The 22,259-nt window shown below is 40.7% G+C and overlaps 1 protein-coding gene across 2 annotated transcripts in view; it reads right to left on the bottom strand.

The window, feature by feature from the left end:
- The window catches only part of man1a2 (mannosidase, alpha, class 1A, member 2), a 121,123-nt gene extending 108,398 nt beyond the window's left edge, over positions 1-12,725 (bottom strand). The window contains exons 1-2 of one of the 2 annotated variants that reach the window (XM_053439603.1): positions 12,519-12,725; positions 10,181-10,703 (exon numbers count right to left, since the gene is read on the bottom strand). In XM_053439603.1, the coding sequence (XP_053295578.1) occupies positions 10,181-10,494 (314 nt within the window). In that variant the 5' untranslated portion in view covers positions 10,495-10,703; positions 12,519-12,725. Of the gene's footprint in view, positions 1-10,180; positions 10,704-12,196; positions 12,400-12,518 lie in introns of those variants that run through there. The other variant, XM_053439604.1, reaches the window with a different exon arrangement.
- Positions 12,726-22,259: the final 9,534 nt, after the last annotated feature.

The raw sequence follows: 22,259 nt of genomic DNA, 5'->3' as shown, positions 1-22,259 counted from the left end.
CTAAGTATTATATATTTGTAGTTGTTGTTTAACATTATGTTTTTTTATATTATTATTATTTTATTTTGGAGGGAAAAAAAACGAGGGTCAGTTGTGTTTAGTAGCACCGGCTTCTAGCTGTCGGCTCCACTGCTTAAGATTACGGCAGCGCATATTTTGTTCATCTTGTAATAAAGATCTCAATGAGGAAACACGCTTTTTTTTCACTGCATTTTAATGTAGCTTATAAATAATGAATTTTTGAACTTGAAAATATTAATGATTAATCGAAAATTCGTCATTAACTCTCCCGACGATCGACGAAGACAATTTAATCGAACGCCCATCCCTAGTGAAGACACAGAAATGATATCTAAGATCAGACTACATATGATAAATAAGTGCACTTTGATGTTGGCCCGGGCTTTAAATCTGATCCGGGGGCTGTGAAGCTGATTTATGACCATGTCAGAGCGCAAAAGGCAAAGCTATGGCCCTGCAACTTTAACAGCAACTGGCAAGGCAATAAGTTGTGCAACCAGGTTACTCGCAGCCATAGCAATAAACTCAATTATATGGAGGATGCTGTCTGAAAAGGTGGTGCTAGTCTTTTCCTCTACCTTTGGCTGTTACATGACCCATCATCAACATGTGCACAGACAGAACCTGTGTTAAAACAGCAGGAACTCTAACCCTTAATAACTCCTAATAAAATCGGTAGGAATACTCAAGCAGATATGTACAGTACTGTTTGTGACAGCAGCGATGGATGCAGAGAAGCTCATTTATATGATGGCTTTAGGTGTCATCATAAAAAGCTCCACTCCTCTTTTTCGATGAAATTGCACACTTTCAAAAATGTTTAATGCCAAAGGGCCACCAGCTTTTGTTTTTAAAAATATTTACCGTATTTTCAATTATCAAATGTCACACAGCTCAGAACTATTTGTTTAATTAGTCACCAAGTTGCATGTAATCTGAGCATTCACAGAGTAGGGTTGTCACAGTGTGGATATGTTCTCACCATATGTGGAGCGCTCATTGAGATCTTTAACATAACATTTTCCAATAAAGAGTATATAATTATGTTTGTAGAACAGACTACAACGACAACCCTGTCAGAGAAAAGTTATTCCTATCAGCAAGGTGTTTGATGCCTTGTCGGCATTAGATGTGAGGGGTCCTATGACTAGAGTGACACTTTTGTACAATGGTTTTTTCTTGGATAATTAAAGGTTAAGGGAAGAAGGAGATGGGAATAATTGCAAGCATTCTTAGATAGTCGTCTACAGATGCCCGCTTATTTTCATCTAGATTCCTGAATCATTTACTGGGGGGAAATGCCGGAATTTTCTTTGTAATATAGAGGAAAGGATCTATCCCAAAATGTAATGGGTTGATTCTTGACCCATGTCCCTTCCTTCCATCAAGTTACATGGAAATGCGGTGAGTTGTTTTTGTGTAATGCTGCTGACAAACAACAAACAAATGGACAGGCAGGGGTTAAAACATAACCTCCTTGGTGGAGTGAATGAGCAGTCCCTTGACTGCAAAAGGGATTTTTTTGTGAAGATGATGCAGAATCCTGACACTGGTACATTAGTGCTGTGCCAAATCCCTGATCTGCAATGAAGTTGCACGGCAGAGAAAATTTTAATCACAACACAACTGCATATTGCCTTCTTGATGGTGACAGAATTAATTTGGGATAAAGCGCTGTCCTAACAAAACCCAGATATGCATCTGATTTCCACAAGAGAACACTGCTCTAACTAATGACTGGATGTATATATATATATATATATATATACACACACACATACTATATTTTTTTAAACTAAGATTTTGTAGCAATTAAATGGCACTTACTTATAGCACTTTGTAGTTTTACTCTATTTTTGAAGAAATTGTACTTTCTTGATTCTTGTTGTTCGGGGTTTGTACCCTCGGGTACCCTTGATTATTGATGGTAAATCGCTTTGGATTAAAGCGTCATTTAAATGAATTATAATGTAATGGACTATGGCCCACTGTATTGTACTTCTCAATTTAGACACTAGGTGGCACCCAACTCAGCCCTGACCTGCCAGCTTTGTGGGTGTGGCAATCGTTGTTGACTGTTTATTTACCTTCTACCAGTCGTGTTCTCCAATACTAACACATGGTGAACCATGGCAGAGAGTGTATTCACGATTCCAACCGAACAACAATTGATTGAGATGGAGCTGCTGGACACTGAGACGGTTGGCCATCTCAGTGTCCTTGTACTCGGACATCGACGGGTTGTAAAGGTGCTCATATTTTCGGACCTCTTCCGACAGGAGTTCTTCCCGGTTGTCCATTCTTCTTTTTAAAATCTTCTGTTGTTTCTGCCTGTATTATGGGGCATGAAACCGGAAATGCAGCTCCAGAAGGGATGTAGAGCAGACCAATCACAGCCTTGCGGGCTGAGTGAGCTTGCGGAGCTTTGCCGTAAATTTTAGAAAAGTGGGGCGACGCCCGTCAGCACGTAAGAAAGGATACATAAGCACGTAAGGGACCCGGAAGGGCTCTTGCGCTTACGGGCCCGTGAAAACGCAGAAGCATGTTTCAGGCTTTAGGCGCTCATGGAGACGTAGAGCTTTGCCGTGTTGGCAGTGAACGCAACAGAACATGCATTCGTTTTGTCAATTAATCGATCGCTGATTAATTATGCCCATCCCTAATGGAAACGCAAGTGTCAGGCAAGTGTAAGGATAATGAAAAGATAGAGTAAATGTTTCAGTAAGTGCAGTGATTCCAATAAATGCCATCACAGTTAGAATAGTGATGGTTAAGTCAATAAAGTCTAAAATAAACAAATTTAAATGATGTGAAAGCTTTAAAAAAAAGAAAAATGCTTTGCAACATGCATCAACGTTTTTCAGGTCACAACTCAAAATAATACAAAAGAAATTCTGCGAGTTACTGGAGGGTCTGTATAATGATATCAAATCATCCCATAGTCTTACTATACACAGCAGGCTTTTCTTATTTGTTATTTGTATTTAGCTCTGCTACCTCTGTTGTATTCAGTCCACACCTATTAATAAATACCTTGCATGATGTCCACATGTCCGATCAAATAATAAGAAGAAGGTTTTTTTCCTGGCCTCCATATTGTCACTGTATCCTCCCTTGGGGTGTCACAATACCAACAATTCAGTAGTCGGTGCCAATACCAGTAAAATAACACGATTCTCGATGCCAATTTCGATACCACGGTAAAAAAAGTATTTTCTAAGATTCCATGTACTTGAACTTTAAACATGAACTTCTTTATTAAAATAATTGAAAAATAGCTAAATGTCATAAGACATACAAAACATGTGCAATAGAGCATAGCACAACATAATAAAGTGCAATGAATGGTCATAGTGCAACAACTAGTGTCCCCAGACACATTCCAGACATCTTTTCAAAAGGTACTGTGCAAAAACAGTGGATATAACAGTGCAGCCATTCAGCTAACAAGATGAACATGAGTTTTGGCAAAATTGCATAATTTTTCACAGCATTTCACATCTTTTCCTGGCTAGTTCAAGGTTTTTACTGAGGAAAACTAACATGTCAACATGGTCTTGGGTAAGTCGGGAACGTCTTGGACTGACAATGATTCCTGAGACACTGAAGACCCTTTCGGAAGCACAGCTTGAAGCTGCAAGGCAGAGATACCTCCTTGCAAATTCTGCAAGTTGAGGTATTGTGCCTCCATTCATTTTCCACCAGATGAGGGGATCTACCTCTGCGCTCAGTTCTGGCATTTTGCTATATACCAGGAACTCACCATTTAACATATCTTGTGTGGAGAGCCCTGCTTGAGATGATGTGTCATCATCACTGCCCTTCTTCTCTCCTTGAATGGCTGAAAGCGGATGCTTCAAATCAGTCTTTGACTTTTTAGATGGCCTGCTTTGGCTCGAGGCCTCTGCTCATGTTGCCATGGGGGTTTATGATGTACCAGCTCCATCATCGGCATTCCCCACTTGCTCCAGGAGACTTTGCTTCACATCATCCTCCAGAGCAACAAAACTGGACTTAAATATTGGATCTAGGTAGGTGGCAGTGTTTAGCAGAAGCTGCACCTCCCTATTATCTTTATATAAAGTTATACTATTCTAAACTATAGTTTGTTGCATTTATGAAATTATAGAACGACAATAAAGAAAACTGTTGACATTTTGCTATTTTTACTTGTTACAACAAAGAAAAACACCAAACGCTTATGAAGAGGAGAAGAAAATACACATGCAAGTGTTGGCCTACTTTTAAATAAATTTAACACAGAACTCTGTAGGGCGATAAAAACATATAGCTGCAGCCTAATAGCTTAAAAATATATATTTTAGTTGGCGAAATGTGATAACAAAAAGCGAGAGCAGGTCAGACTGGAGGCGAACACAGAAACTGAAGCTCGGTAGAAACCAACTGCAGCTTCTGCTCTGACCAAGAAGCTGATCTCTGAGCAGCTGAGACCAGGAGAAACTCTGTGTTTTCACGGTTTCCACTGATAAGAAGCAGTCAGTCAGTCACTGAGCGGCTGCTTCACGTGAACGAGCTCTGATCTAACTGTGTCTCTCTGAGCGGGGGGCGGAGCCCCGGCATCGGTGCGCTATCTGGGAACACACACACACACACACACGCGCACGCACGCACGCACGCACGCGGTACTTCATGACGACCTGATACGATGATGTTTTAAAACAAAAGGAACGAACTCGTCTCGGCCCAAATCAGTTCCAGAAGAGGCGCAGCATCGATGCCAACAGCTGGCATCGGCGCTCACGGTGCTTCAAAAAAATGGGCATCGGCGGTGTTTTGTTATTTTAGCATTGAAAGGTATCGTAAGTATCGGTTCTCGGGACATCCTTTATCCTCCCCATGGCAATTCTGCTGCTGAAATGTCACTGCCTCAGTTGACACGTCTAATTGCCTCCCTCAGATGAAGTGCACTGCTCCTAGCTACTACGATGATTTGAGTGAAAACCAAAACAGCCAAAGTGGGATATGTGGCGGCCTAGGATTGACAGAGTATTACACCCATGGGATTTGTTGTACCCCAAATAGAAATCCAAAAGGCATTTCCTCTCAATTCATCTAGTAAGGTGTCAACTGAGAGATCATATGAAGTCAACTAGGGCTGCAACTAACGACTATTCTAATAGTCGATTAGTCATCGATTATTGAAACGATTAATCGACTAATCGGATTATGAATGACACAAATTCTCAATTGCTCTTATTTAGCCAACAGCTTTTAAATTTAGCTTGAGGTTGTTAGACGCATGTGATGACTGAAAATAAAGACAATTAAGATCGATACTCTAATTTAAGTTTCCCTTTTTCTGTGAACCAAGAACAGGAAAAGTGCTGATACTAAAAATATATTAAATTTCAAAAATCCAATTTTCTTGTTAACAAAAAGGACAGGGAAAGTAGCATCAACAAACGAAACTACAGTCTTCTTTGGACTAAATAATTGTAATTAAAAAAGACGTTTGTCAGGCACTAGTATAACATTACGCTTTTAAACTCGTAAAAAAGTTTAAACCATATTTTTTGTAATGGATTCTAGAATCTTGCGCACAGGTATATACCTTTATGTAGCAAGCTAGCTAACAGGCTATTTTACCAAGGCGAGTCTGCATCGTTTACGTTACGATGTCAAACCTCCTCCTCCTCAAATGCGCGTGTCCGCCATCCCGCTCGTCCGGCCCGGCTGTACGCGGTCCGACGAGCGGACCAGCATTAAGCGGGTCCGGTCCGCTTGTCCGGCCCGGCTGTAAGCGTTCCGACGAACGGACCAGTGTACAGCGGGTCCGCCGTACACATAATGCAGGTAGCTTTTTTCGGGCCATGTTGAGGGTGAAGTTCTCCCGAACTATGGACTTCCTGTTGCGCGATGCTGTTGCAGCGCACGCCGCCATTGGCCAATGTGTTGTCACTACTGCACATGCGCGACTTTCAGAGATAGGAAGGAAGCGAGATGGCTCACTCCTCAGCGGTTTCCATCAGCACCTCCGATAAAACAACGTTTAGTTCATCGGCACGAACAACACGCGCTATGACGTAACCAACGACTCATCGACGAGTATATCCGTCGTCGACTACTTTTGTCATCGAATTTTGTCGACGACGTCGACTAATCGTTGCACCCCTAAAGTCAACATGTGAGTCTCTCTATACACATTTACTTCACACACAGTAGAAACACAGACCATTGAAGGTTGCAGTAATCGAATGGTACAAATTGTCGCACAAATCTCCAGTTACCATTAAGCAAATAGTTAAAAGCATTAACTGTTTATACAGATGGATGACTTGACGGCTATAATAAAGCGAAGCCAAATCCTCTTTCTTATTGCCCCCTGGTGGATGGCTGCAATGCAAGTCATGACACCTGCCTCCTCCACGTTAGGAGATGGGAAATGGACTAAACTAAAAAGGTAAAAGTACACATTACATAAAAAATGTCAGGGTCAAACATCATGATTGACACCTGAGACTTCCTTGCAATTGGTCTGGCGTGTGCAGCAACGGGACCTCAGTACCGCAGCTCCACACACAGATCACTACTCTAGAGATGCATCATCCAACTTGAAACTTGAAAAAAAAATTGATATGCTTCAAGACACAGGAGGAACGCTTGTGACTGACTGAATGGATATCATAAACTTGCCTGCTGCTATTCCTCAGTCACATTCAGTGAAACAGTTCAACAATGGATGTTCAAATCACACTATTCTACTGAATTGCTCCAGTGTTGTCGTATCACATCTTGCCTATCAAACTTATGTATATATTCCCACTCATCACTCATAGCATACCTTTTTTTTTTTTAAGGATTTATGAGATGTCGAGAACACTTTTGCCAAGACGCCTGTTGTCACCCCAGCAGGCGGAGATGCACAAGAAATGACACTCGTCTGTAGTAATTTCCAGTGCTCACTCTAACAGACCGCCTTGAGAGCAAACATTTTCAGTTGGCAGTAATACTTGAGGAGAAAATTTATTTCAATAAGGACGGCTGGCACGAAGGTCTGAGGATTATCCTGGACTTTTTCCCCAATGCACATAAACCTTCATTGTGTTGGATTGGCACCCTCAGCAATGGACATCTTAAAACCTTCCAACAAAACTGAACCTATCTGCATTGGCTGGCTCGAACAACAGAAATTAGTGGGAAAATATGTGTTCCAATGAGCTGACCCTAATCTTTCGTTAAAAGGTTTTACTTTCCCTCAAAAACTATAAATTTGTGTACAGGAGTCACAGCTCTTGTACTTGAGAGTTTTGATGGTGTGCTGTTTAAAGTGATTGTTTAAAATTTGCCTGCCAAAGTTGGTCAGCCCCACAAGAATATAGAAAAAACTGTTTAACAAACCATCCATCTGCTGGATCTTTGGATACCATTACAACACAAAGTAATATGTCAAGCAGGGAAGAAATATAATGTGAGAGAGCAGAAAAGTATTCTTCCTTGTTGTAAATCGGATCTCAAAGAGCTTGATAGGAAACAGAATGACGGAATAGCTGCTTTTACACCTGCAGTGAAGTCTGCACATGTTCCTGTTCTGTATGTGAGAATGCAAATGTATCGTCTGTATGTATTTAAAGTCACTGGCTCTGGATCATTTCTGGAACTTTACTGCCAGCTCCCCCCACCCCACCAAGTACTATATCCAGAAAACGTCAGATCGAGCCCATGTGAGATTACAACAGGAAAATAGTTCATGTCTGAAAACAGCTAATCAGAAATTGTTTCATAATCAGTATAATAGCATTTATGATATTTAAATAACATAAATGAAATATGTTAATACGATAGGGCATGATTGGTAGTATTACGCTCTTAGTGAGTCATCACATTCTGGTGACACAATTTTTTCTCAGTGTTCCCCCAAAACAATTTCGTAGCAAAACAAAAACCCTGCCAGCTACAAACTGGGAATATCATTTAGTAAAGCCTTACTGCCAGGTATTTACTCATATTTACAGGCATTTTGAACTACAGTCAATATCTCAAATTCTCTACAACAACTAGATTACCCCATGGCAAACAGAATATTAACCTTTATTCTCTCAGAGGCTTTCATAAGGCTATTAACAGGGTGAACTTGTGAACACAGAGCTGCTTCTGTGGGCTATTTTGTGGCCAAATAAAGTAAAGGTGAAATTATTATTACACTTCTGCCTTATGCTCCTGAGGGTCTCTTTAAATGCTAGCATGCCTCATTTTCCACAGGCTGTTTGAACCGTCATCCTCTGGAGTGCAAAATTATGATTTTAAGATCAGCTGAGGCAGCCATACCAGACACCGACAGGAACACATTTCCATAAGCTGCTGTAAATCATAATGTAACATGAATGATTATGTGAGGTTAATTGCGCAGGGATTATTTTTTTATTTTTGATGATACACGTAAGCATGAAACTAATTAAAAAATATTTAAGCATCTTCAGTCCATAATACTCAATGTATGTCTTGTTACATTCTTGAAAACTGAAGCAATTTTTTGTTTAGAAGGCTAAATTTCATAACCATGGCTTAACCTCCCAAAGATGTGAGCTTTGGCTGCAATTTCCATTAAAAAATATATTAGGAGGATTACAGAGCTGAAAAGTGACAATAGGATGAATCAGATTCACTCTGTTAGAGATGATTCAGTTCATCACAAGGAAAAAAATACCCTCCGCTATCTGTTGCTGTACCCTGAAGGTCACCTATGAGCCAAAAGCTATGGATAAACACTTACAGATGCATTAGCCGTGAACAATACATATTTGCATTGACACCGACTGACTGGGATTTAATGAGAAGTCAAACACAGAGAGGAGAAAAAAGAGCCATAAAATATATCCAAGTCACGTTTTGCTCATGTCATGTCTCGTGTCGCTGGACAATAATAATTACGTTTTTTCAAGCAGTCAGCATCCCAAGCTCTAGAGGGCTTGCATGATGGAAAAATGAAACAGCACCACAGGGGATGAGGAGGCAACACTCAAAGGTCCCAACTGTGAAAGTGTTTGAGAAATTACTTTTAACAACTTGCACAGCACTCAGTCAAATCTAATGACCTTCTTCACAAGCATGGAGGAGACCCTGCCTCTAAAATTATCCTTTCCACCTACTGGTTGGCATTTTGAAAACATTAGTCTTTGGCAAAGAAAAAACAAACAGACCTCATACAAGTATGCCAAACAAACAATCCTGCTTATGTGATTAGACATTTGAATCCTTCAAGAGCCCAGAGGCTCTGAAAACCCATAGAGCTTGACATTCAAATCACAATTATTTCACAGCTACATAATAACGTTCAACAGTTTTCGTTGAACAATTGGACAGTTTTTACACAAATAACCTGAATTACAATTAAACACAGACTTCATGATTACCGAACACGAGGTAAATATTTTCTTAGGGCAAACAAAAAAAAATATTAACTTCCATAATTGATTTGTTGGCTTTCAGTAAGTAATTAAACATCAATGTTGTGAAAGTCCCTTTAAAATAATAATAATATTTGGAACAAAAGGGAACAAAAAGAGCTGATGATGGCTGGATATCAGCCACAGAGGCTTGACAAACCAAATGTCAAATGTAAAAGCGGCAGCCAAGATTTTTTAACCAGTACTTGGCTCATAGGGAGCAGTAATATCCAAGCCGGTTTAAGCAGCTACTAAAGCTTTGCAAACAGCCAGTGTGTTCTCCCTCATCAAGTTCCACCATGTCTGCCTGTGGGACAAAACAACAGCAGAGGAGCTACAGTGATAAAGAAGCCTCTGTTATGCATGGATTTAAACTATTACACCCAGTGAAGACACAAATGGCAAAAGAAAAAGAGAAGGATGGAGGGAAGGGAAGAAGGAACACGTTTGGCGACGTGCACGTAAATGCTCAGAATATCACTACACAAACTCCATCTCCACCCCCAGGTGTCACATCAGACAGCTGAGCGATGACAGGCACTACACCTGCCTTCATGGCCTCCAGGAAAGGTCCGTATGTGATGTAAATGGACAGATAACCTTAGAATTAAATCTAATAATTACTAATACTTAAGAAATCTTGTTAATGTTTCTTCACTGCATTTCAATCATTACATAACTCATCTTTCAGTCCATAAGGGAAAAAAATGTGACACTCAAAAAACAGGAATGTATAGACATGGGTAAGGACTTACCTATGCCTGTGCTCGTCATGTCCTCCCTCTCCATGTATAACCACTTGTCCAGACACATGCTTCCCCTCTTTGGGCGAGTCAATATGAGGGATGAGCACATCCTCCAAGCCCAGGTCGAAGCGCTTGTGTTTGGAATTGTCCGGGAGGAAGAAGAAGGCCCCAAAACATAGGGTGATGAAGGCACTGAGAATGAGGAGGAGGATGAACTTCTCGGAGAGCCTCAGCGTAGCTCTATGGTGCGGAAAGGAGGAGGCACCCGGTGACAGAGTGGGTATCCTGCGGCCCGACAGCGGCAGGAGAGCCGGTGTTGTCATGTTTCGACTGTTGAAATTAATTTCCGTCAGGGAGGGGCTGGAGGCAGGGTGAGGTGGGTTTATAAGGGCCGCAAGAGTTGTTGTAGCAGCATGCACCAGCTGGTTGACTTTATTATCTCATCCCTGCGTTGATAAGTCCAGAAACCAAAACGGGTCAAGGTCCCTCAGACAAAGAGTGACTGGTCTGCAGGAAAAGGGTCATGACGATTCTGGAAAAATGGAGATTACAGGTAAGGAGTTAGAAATAAAATCAAAGTCTACTAGTAACAACTAAATCCAATGAACTGTTCTAAACCCTGATCTTTTCCTAGATACATATTTAACACCCCACCTCAATGCTAGCCTCACAAAGCCAGACCAATCTCCACAGTACAGTGTCATCGCTGGAGAGATGGTCTGGCTGCTCCCATTGTCATTCTGCTGTAGGGGGGGAAAACTGCTCTGGCTTGTTTGTGTTTATTTTTGCGGTGCTAAGCCCAGGATGTAGCGACGGCATCCCTGGATTTAGGTATCTCATGGGAAGGGACACCTATTTTTGGAGGAACTTTTGCACGTGGGGAGGCAATCTTTGCTCGTGAAAATTCCTTGCAAAGACAGTGCCACAAAAAAAATGGCAGATCATGTGTCAAATGTGAGATCCAAATCTTTGTCAAAAGATTTTCTGCTCGTCTGTTGCAAGCTAAGAGGTTGCTTTCATTTCCTGGACCAAAAGGGTTTAGATGACACGCGGCCAAAGGCAGGCTTACAACCACAGGCTTCATCCAGCGAGTCCCACTACAGCCACTTAGGCAGACAGTATTCTGTCAGGATAGAGGAGCCGGTGCCCTTTAGACCCTTTCCTTTTGTTGTTATCTCTCAACCTTGGCAGCATGCCCCCTCTCACAAGTGGAATCATCTTGCCGAGCTCACTTCTACTACTGCGCCTCACATACATAGGCGTGTGCATCATTTAACAGGTGATGGCTGAATAATAAACAAACAACATGTCCTCTCAGAAATAAATAAATACCTCGGAATTAATCTCTCTCAATCACACAAAACACATAATCCTCTGGCCATGAGAAAGATGACAAAACGTGTTTTCCAGAGGCTTAAAGTATCAAGGGGCTGTGCAGCATCTGAGAGCATCATCACAGAACTGCTCCCTGTCAGCTGGCATCTCTTGCAGCACCAACACTGCAGAATGAAGCTGCTTTCTAGGTTTGATTTCTGTGGCACGATAACACGATACAAGTCAAGATTAACTCCGGCCAACACGTAAAACATCCTCCTGTCGTCGACATCCATGACAAACACCCAGCTGCGAGAGAGGCAGAAGCTGAACGATGAACACACTGTCCGTGCACGTATCCTGTTCGATCCTTTCATCAATTACCCATGTGGCTGTTTTGTTTTTTTTAAGCTAAGGGCTTTATACCCCTGTGGCTGCATTTGTACAAATACAAGGAGTAAATGAGCAACTGCTCCAAGAGCAAGAGACATAGAGCGAATAGCGCCTTAAAACAAAGAATAAATGGTTGTAAATATGTCAATGTCACTGTCTGTGCTTTTATCCAGTAGTTTTCCGGCTCGGTGAGGAGCTACGATGTCTCGGTGTCTCTTCGCTGAATACCAAGTTCATTCTGTGAAAGAGCCCGTCTGTGTGAGCTCTTTGGTCGATTCAAAGATGCTAGCTAACAGGGGAAACGAGCGGCTAACTTACCCAGCTAACGGCGGCTAACAGGGGAGAAAAACATATATTAGCGGTGATGAATAAAAGGCCAGAGCCGGTCAGGAGCGAACACGAGTTTTAAAAAATATTAAAATATTCCCACATACGCGTTAAGACTCGCTGACATTTTAGCTACCCCGTGATGAAGCCTGCGCTTGGGAACCTACAGCCCCGCTACGGTGGTAGTTAGCCCGCTAGCTACTGGGCTAGGCTGCTAACGCTAGCTAGCTAGCTGATGGTGAAGTGACAGAGGCGGGGGTCTCTTGTTTGAACGCCGCCGCCGCTGCTGCTTTTGCTGCCGCTGCATCAACACCTTTTGCTCGGCGAAAATCGACGCGGTTCCCGGTCCGCCTTTCGCAAGAAGCCGCCGTATCAGGTGTCCTCATGTCCGCAGATGGCCGCACCGCCGTAGCCTTCTCCAGACCGTTCAGCCTCCAGCTCAGAGCCGCACAGCAGGAGCCGAGGACGCGGGGGATGATGTGGATGCGTGTCCGCTGTGAGGGACCGCAGCGACGGTCTGAGGGAGCTGCTGCTGCTCGGTGATCCAGCATCAACTACCCAGCCTGCACACTTAGGGACCGTCTGACACTTTCACTGGAACAAATAACCCGTGATATCATTTTATAACATGGATCCAACGTCCCCTTAAATCAGTGATGTAATACAACGCCTCAGTTCAGCCATCCAATCATTATTATTATTATTTTAACTTTTTGTAGTAATCTGCTCATTTACTGTACTTGTTTTATTATTTAATTTGGCTTTCAACATATTCTTCCATTATCCGTATTAATCTTATTCTTATTCTTATTCTTATTCTTATTAGTAGTAGTCGTAGTAGTCGTCGTAATAGTAGTAGTAATAGTAGTAATAGTAGAAGAGGTAGTAGTAGTATTTATGTATTTTCTAATAGCCTGTATCATATATGAATATGAATAAGAATATAATATAATATAATGAAAAAAAATATTTGGTTGAAAGTGACATATTTCATTTAAAAATAAGCAATGCACAGTCCAAATATGCATTTTTCAAACTTTTTGTATTTGTATTTTTACAGTTATCAGTTCATTTACCATAATTGTTTTATATTTGATGTGGCTTTCAACATATCCTTACATTATTATTATTGTTATTATTTTATTATTATTGTTAGTAGTAGCAGTAGTAGTAGTAGTATCATTATTTCTATTTGTATTATTATTATCAGTAGTAGTAGTATTCTTATTTTTCTGATATCATGTATCATATATGTATCAGACCACAAGAGTTTTTCTCATGTGTTTGAAAGGGACAATAGGCAGTACACAGTTTCCAAATATGCAATTTTTTAAACGTTTTGTATAAACAGTAATCATCATGTCAGTGATGTAGGTTATTGTATTAATCTAGCCATTTCTCCATCCTGATGCCATCAGTTAATGCATTTAAAAATAAATTAAGAATTTAAAAACAACATGAAAATTTTAAATGCATAAATGTCTGAAGACAATATGTACAGACTGATCTGTCTGGGGTTAGGGTTAAAACTGACACAGCATATGTAAAAAAAAATCAGTTACACAAACAATTAGCAATCAAATCAAACATTTAACAATATTGAGTAAAAGTCAGGTGTGAGTCTAATACGGTTGAAATTGATGAAAGTGGAATAATGATTTCTTACCTATTCAGAAATAAATCTCTACCTGTCTCTCTGCTTCTTTAATTTTGACACTTCTTTTTGAATTGTGTCTCCTGTGAATCCCTCAACTTTACAAATATGTGATACAAAATCATTTAATGACACCATATATTCAAAAACTGTTTCTGCATCATTCAATTGACCTTAATACAATCTATGACAAAAGTCAGTAAAGTCAAAACATTTTCCCTGTGGACAGTTGACCTTATGATGGCCGTAGGCAAAAACCTTGAATAAAAATAAACCTTAAACAAAAAAACAAATAATCATACATAAGACCAGGGGGACTGCACAAGAAAGCGACAAAATCAGCTGATATATTTGTGGTGTTGTGGCAGCTACATGCAGCAGTACACTGCTCTATTCACCACACAGAACAGATCTATACATCGTAAAGTACAAAACTGAATAATCTTATCAAATCCTCATGAGCTTGGTTTCCAGGAAGGACACAGTTTATCTTATTAGGGTCCTGGTGTATGTCAAGAACTTTCTTTCCTCCTTTTTTTATGACCAATGACAACGAGTGCTCTGTGTCCGTTTTCAGCAGAGAGACTCAGCTGAATAAGAGACAGGTGTCTCTTTGCTTCCAGGAGCGTTTCTTCAACTCTCAGTTTCCCCTTTGCCTCAGCCAAGGACACGCTCCCAGCCAAGTGCACCCTAGCCTTTCTCCGCAAGTGGCGGGTGTAATTTGTTAAACCTCAGTGATGACACTTCTCCTGCTGCTGAATAGCTGACTTTCCTGTGGTGTGACTTGGGCGAGGGCCACAAACCTGGCCGAACCAGAAACTATTCAAGGCCTCACCACAGACAAAGGTGACCAACAAAGAGAGTGTGAAGCCACAGGAGTACAGTCGTTCAGTCTCTCTGCACAAGGCAAGAACATAAATATAAAAACCCACACTGTCACCATAGGTTCATATTATCCTGAAGTGGATGACTGACAGCATCAGAAGGTCTGTCTGCCAGAGCAGCAGAAAGGAAAACAGAATAGCCAAGAGATGCTGTTGTTGAATATTTAGTATACCAACAAGTGTTGGTTGGATTCATGGAGGAATTCTCCCGACTTTGGTGATCCCCTGACATTTCCTCTCAGGCCACCACATTGTTGACTTTCCTGGATCAAAGAAGCTATGTTTTGGCCACTGTCCATGCTTGTCAGAAGGATAACATCAAATCTAAGAAATAGATTTCCCAGATTTCCCAGATTTCCAAATTTAACCCTAGAACACTAACGCCGGGTGTTTTTTACCCAAGCGAGTGTGTTCATGGGATTGTCATTGTGTTGCTGCTGTCTGAGTGGCGTGGGCGTCTTTGGGTAGCTTCAGTCTGCTCACTGACGTCATAGAAGTTAGGCTAGTTTCCCTGCTCCCATCCCTGGTTTTTTCAATAGGCACGTGTTCGGGTAATTTTCACCCGACATTAGTGTTAGAGGGTACATTTTTTTACAATTGTTTTTTTAATATGATATAAGTTGTAAATGATGCAAGGAGATGGGGCCTTCAGCGGACATGTCCCAGGAACGGCTGGACCGAAGAACAAGTTCCCAGCTCTATTATTATTTTTTTTCCGAGTATTTATTTAACGACCCCTTAATTTTTCACAAATTTTAGAGCCGTTTTATAGGGTCCCCCCATGATACCTTTTTTTTTCGTTTTATAAGATGTTTTTTCGGGGAATATCAAAGAAGAGTACTTCCAATTGCCATGTATTGCTTTGCATTAATATATTTTGATGAGAAGTATTTTTTATCGGGTATATTATACCCGATAAAATTTACCCGACGTTAGTGTTGGTGTAACTAATTTCCCGTTAGTGTTCTAGGGTTAAGGCAGATCTAGAAAAAGGATGTTTTTTTTCACTTTCTTTAACATTGTGAGATAGGATGTTCTTTGACATATACCCCGATTTTCCAGAGAATTATTCAAGGACCTCAGTGAAAACATCAACAACAGACATTTAGAGAACTGATATTTAGTCTTTGCAATTTTATGCGCACCAAAATACAAATCTGGAACTAGCTGATTTTAATGTTTCTAATGTGAACTGTTGGGCCAGTTTCAAGATGTCAGATGTCTTGAACACTATCTACACAGGATAAATGCATCAAATGAGATAATTACTTGTAACCGTTTGAAAAGCGGGGTCATACATCTCATCCTTTTGCCTTTCACTCTGACCGCTCCATGGTGAATAAGAGCTTATCAGGCACTTAGACTGCTCTGTGATACTGTCACCACACATACCTAAGTGAGCTTTTCTCTGACATATAATCTATCCACATATAAAGTCAAGCCACGAAGACAGTCCTAACATTTTTGCTGAGTGTGGAGACAGCCGGGCAGCCAGGTGAGTCTTGAGCTGCCACCGGCCGTCTGCTGGCTCTCCAGAGCAACAACAGGACCACTGAGGCGTCCGATTTACAGGACATCCCTCATTGAGTGAATTAGTGGCAGTGCTGCGGCCTGCAGTGTCCTAATCACTGCGAAGACCTCCCTTCTGATTGCCGTCACAGTGAGTCACCCTTAGCGAGGAAGGGTGATTGGGTTTGGCAGTGTGGGTGCGAGAAGACTCAAAAGACAACTGGAAAAAAGAGCTGAGCAGGGACAAAAAAGAGCCTGACAGCTTCCAGATCACAGCCGAGGAGGAGGATGTGTGGTCCTGAGAGAAGGGATGTGTCCTATGCCTCAATGCATCTGTGATTATCTTCGTCAGAAGTATGGACTGCTGGACAGGAAATAATTCATCACGGAATCCTCACCCAAAAAGAACAACCCTGCAAAGACAAATTCTCGTTCTGAATGCTTTTGTGGAAAGAGCAAAGAATAAGCAGAAAACCAATCACAACACGTTTCTGCCTTGGCATCACATAAGATGTCATTTTCCAGCTGCCACACAGAACCAAGAGCTGCCTCCTGTCCTTCAGCTCTTTCCTTGACAGAATGAAATGGTAAATCATGACAGTTTCAACACTGTGCATGATGTGCTGCAGCAGAGCATCTGAGGGAACAAGTCAGTCGTTGGGAGACAAGGTCAACTAAAACCTCTGGCTCTGGTGGACAGAGGCACATGTATGTGTCCGTATAGGAAATGTGTGGGTGTGTGTGTTTCTAAAGTGTCAGGCCCATGCTCTGATGACAATAACTGATAAAAAGTGTCCCTGTGACCCACTCTTGACATTCCAGTTCAAGGTGCAATGCAGTGACATGAACGGTGACCATGAGTCCCTGCAGAGAGTGTGGCATGATGGGGAGATAAACTTTGTCCATGCACCCGAGTGGAGCATGTATCTTTGTGCAGTGTTATTTATCTACCGAACAAACACTGTGGTATAGTTTATGTTAAAACCATCTTCTGTATTATTGCAATTCGGCTTAATTGAAATAAAGAATTTAACAACACAAAGTCGATATTTGTTTTGAAGCATATTAAGTGACTTTCTCGGCATCTCACTGTAGATTTCATAGAAGTGTATCAAACATTTTGTATTGAGTCTGTGCAGGAGCGCTATCGAGGTCCTCCAGACACAGCTCGACCAATCGCAAGTGAGTCACAGCTGTCAGTCATGATGTTTCACCCCAATTTTAAAGGAGAAATATTAATTAAATATTTAAATTAATTAATGTAAATTGCAGTCATCACTGAATGAGAGCAAATATTTTGAATCGCTCTGTCCCACTGACAATGCGACCTTCACTGCTGCCACACAGGCTGATGGTCTGGCCAACACTAGACTTTCAATATTTCATAGGGCATCTTCATTAATTCATCATATTTATATTGTTATCGAAACATTCTGAGGTGTCTCAGGGAAAAGAACGGACAAAATCCAATTCAAAAAGACATGGCTGCAGAAGTCTTTCTTAGCAAATGGCCTCAGAAACTCACATTCTGGGCCCAAAATAACAATTTCAGCCACAATGTTTGTACTTGTCGGCTATTTTTATTTATACAAATCAATCTCATATATTTAGTGTTAAGCAGCTGTGTCAGATGTAGTTTTTATTAAGAACAATGCTGTTTTTTGTGTGTAGGTTGTCCATCATCAGGATCCTCAATGACTTAATGTGGAAATTGTTTTAGATAGTTGGACATTCAGTTTAAAAACCACGGGGCTCGTAATTCTCCGTCAGCAGTGCATGAGAGCTGGTAAGAACTCCATTTAGAGCACACAATAATATTTTTTAAACCATGGGGCAAATTTGTAGGACAGAAACCTAAGCTTGCAGTTGGATACATTTATTTTGAAGGAGGCCGTCAGATTTATATTTCTTCCTGCAGACTTAAGCATAAATAATATATTCTATTTCTGTGTCGTACAGATGAAATAAAATGAAAACGTCCTAGGATTACAAAACAGCACTAATTTACAAAAAGGTAATTTTTATTCCACAATAAAAAATACAAAACCTGTAAAGGAGAGAGAAAGAAACTAAATAACACAGTAAAAGAAGGATTTGCTTTTCTTACATAACTTGCCCCAGAAACTAAAGTCTGGGATGTCTGTGAATTATTGACTCCACGGTAATTAAAAAAAATAAAGATGTATTATTCACAACTCAATACACAGGGATTCTGAGACGAGAACTACTGTGACAGTGTGTGTTCATAACGCTGGAGCCGGATTGGTTTTCAGGTGACCTTCAATATATGTGTGTGTGTGTCGCCGTGACAGTGATGGAAGCCGGTGGTGTTCTCTTGCAGCCGGGAGATTAAGTGTCTTTCAAAGCGAGGATGCACTGAGGATCACAACACAGGTAATATGATGCTGTGTGTGGGTTACGTGCATCTTCGTCATCAAACCTTTATGTCTCTTACTCTTTAATACGTGTTGTACGCTGGTCCCAGTTTTAAAGCTAATTGCTTTTTATAGGTTTTATGATGATCGGGCAACTACACCATTTAATCAAATTTTGACCAATGCTTGGAACATTGACATGTGCCTCATATACCCCAATCACACAGTGATTTCTATTGAAATCATTATCGTGCCATTTAATAATGACATCATCATGACCATACCCTATGATGACACATTTGATCCTAATAAGCTACAGAAAAATTGGTTTCAAAACATAATGCATTGGTTGACATCAAAGGATCATAAATTATTGTTTTAGATCTGTATAAACTTTAGGTCCTGTATAAAGTCCTGTGGATCCTTTTATTTTGCTTGAAAGATGTTTTAAACAAACTGTGCTTTCAAATTTTTATGTTGTTTTTGAATATCCCCTTAAAACACCTTGAATTTACCTCTGTGCATGAAAGTTGCTATTTAAATGATTGACTTAGGAACTAATTCTATCACCAGGCCATCAGGTTTTTAAACATTTAGTCATGTCCAACAACCGTCAGATCTGTTCACCTGGTTGTTCTCACTTGCGCTTTGTAAATGTTCAATAGCTTATACATAAACCCTATATCTTACAGTTTAAAGTCGTCATTACATTTGCTTCCTCAAATTCTACCATGCAGGCTTTGTATGCATGAAGGATTTATAGTAGTATGTTGTATTTTACTTTAAACTTTCTACTTTGCTTTTATTTTATTCTAAGGCAATTAGAATGTTTATTTTCATCCAACACCTTTCATTGTACTGTCAGGCCTGTGTTAACTTGCACATGAAAAAATTAAACTTGAAACAAAATGGCCTTAACTGTTGCATAAAAGAAAAGATGCGTGACGTCATTTTCTGATTTCTTCATGACATCGCTTGTCGTATGACATCAGATTATAAGGAATATTTTTTCTGATTCTGAAAAGTCTTGAAAGATGTGTTTTTCCACATTCCACCATATTTGTGTTGACCTTTGATTGATCAGCTTCAAAACTTAATCATCAAATCTCCACTCCAAGATACAAAAATCAAACATAATCCCCTTTTACAGTTGATTTAAAATTGTGATCTCGACACACAGGGAATAATATACTCTGAGCCTCCTGTACTTAGTAGAGTGACAGTGACCTCTGACCTCAGGGAGGAGACACTGGTCTTCTGGATGTTTCAGGCTAAAGACTGAAAACTGATGATGACTCCTCATCAACTCTGGGGCAGCTTTGCAAAAGTCTCAGAAAATCAATATTTGGAGTCTTTTGAAATAGTGCTTATTTCAATCTGTCTTCTGTGTCTCTTTTACTTCCCTCTTCACTGTCCCATGTGGTCCTTCTTAACTTCTGCTTTAAAAGGGACCGTGGGATGTTGGTTTGCATGAGACAAAAAATGAATAAATACAGTAAAACACAAAGTATTGATTTCACATGGGAAATATCAAATTTATAAACAACCTGAATAACTGTATAATGCCGAATGTGATAAACCACACATACACACGCAGTTTATGTTCCCAGATAATTCATAATATGTAGGAAAAAAATAATATATATATATATATAAGATAAAAACAACAAATGTGATCCTATAAATTAGCTGTTGGTGATCTGGGAATCAATAAAAGCAGAACTAGTGTTAAGATATGAGAAATCATTATAATTATTATCTTTATCATTAGGTATGGGCATTCGATTAAATTGTCTTCATCGATCGTCGGGAGAATTAATGACGAATTTTCGATTAATCATTAATATATTTATATAGAAAAATTCACTATTTATAGGCTATATTAAAATGCAGTGAAAATAAATTAAAAAAAACGTGTTTCCTCATTGAGATCTTTATTACAATCAACAAAATATGCTCCGCCGTAATCTTAAGCAGCGGAGCCGACAGCTAGAAGCCGGTGCTACTAAACACAACTGACCCTCGTTTTTTTTTCTCTAAAATAAAATAATAATAATAATAATATAAAAAAACAATCATGTTAAACAATAACTTAACCACAAATATATAATACCTAGGTCTGACAGGTTTTGCCAAATGTAACTCAGAACTATCAAACAAGGCACCGAGCCGAGAAAGCTTCATAAAAATAACCAGTGACTCACATACAACTTCAGCACCAGCCTACTGATTTGTGTTGAGAAAGATGAGCATGTTAACATGCTCTGGGGTCAGACGCGAGCGCAGCCTGGTGACCGTCAGTCCAGCCGACGAAAAAACCCGGTCTGAGGGGACTGACGTCGCCGTGATACACATGTAGCTCCGTGCTAACTTGGCTAGCCTGGGGAACCTTATTCCATTCACTTTCCACCAGTTTCTAGGGCTGCAATCCAGGGCTAGGGGAGCTTCTCTCAGTAAGTTATGAAGTTCTGCTTCGATGCCAGAATCACATTGAGTGGTATAGTGCTCCCAAAGGAAATGTGTCATAGTAGAGATCTGGGACTGGGGGGCCGCTGCTCCGGTGTTTGCGCTCCCCTCGTCTGTGTCAGACAACGCAGGCTCCTCGTCTCCACCCGCCTCTGGGATAGCTTCGCAGTGTTGGCAGTAAACCAAGTAATTTTTTAACTCAAAATGGTCCCACGCTACACTTCGCCGTGACTTCTTCATGTTTACTTCGGAAATGGAAATACACGATAACTCGCAGGCAGTGTTGCCAACTCCTCAGTAAGGAAAGTAGCTATTGGCTGTCCTAAAAGTCGCTAGATGTTGCTAAATGACGTCATCTCCTAATTTGCTTACTGTAATGGTACGCTATAGGACGTACAGAAAGTGAGAGAAAAACACCCTAAATATGTTTAGAACTTAAAATAAGCTTTCTTCTACAGAAGCTTACTACATTCACTTTTTTCTGGGATAATTATCTCGGAAATTCCGAGACAAATGCCTTAAAAAATAAAAAATAAAACTGAATGCAATACGCTTCCGTATTCTTCTGTTGATTCTTTTTTTTTTATTATCTTGCCATTGAAATAGGCCATCACTTCTCAAAAAACCTTCATGACTTTAATGCTGTATCTAGACCCACATACATAAATCGATTTTGTCCTGTATTGTTAAATGTTAGAATAACAAATTTAATGAAAAGGCTGTTATGTAGGGTGGAACTTCTAGCTCTAGGTCCAACCCTCCTCCGTTGATGTGCGCCGCAGGATGATGTGCGCCGCAGGACGATGTGCGCCACAGGATGAAGTGCGCAGCAGGATGATGTGCGCCGCAGGATGATGTGCACGGCAGGATGATGTGAGCCGCAGGATGATGTGCGCCGCAAGATGATGTGCGCCGCAAGATGATGTGTGCTGCAAGATGATTTGCCGCAGGATGATGTGCACCGGAGGATTATGTGCACCGCACGATGATGTGCGCGGCAAGATGATGTGCGGCGCAGGATGATGTGCGCTGCAGTATGATGTGCGCCGCATGATGTTGTGCACCGCACGATGATGTGCCCGCAAGATGATGTGTGCCGCAGGACGATGTGTGCCGATGTGCGCCACAGGATGATTTGCGCTGCAGGATGATGTGGGCAGCAGGAT

Source organism: Pleuronectes platessa, chromosome 14 (assembly GCF_947347685.1).
Source record: "Pleuronectes platessa chromosome 14, fPlePla1.1, whole genome shotgun sequence".
NCBI lineage: Eukaryota > Metazoa > Chordata > Actinopteri > Pleuronectiformes > Pleuronectidae > Pleuronectes > Pleuronectes platessa.
The sequence above is the reverse complement of the archived record's forward strand: the minus strand, read 5'-3'. Positions and strand labels throughout refer to the sequence as shown.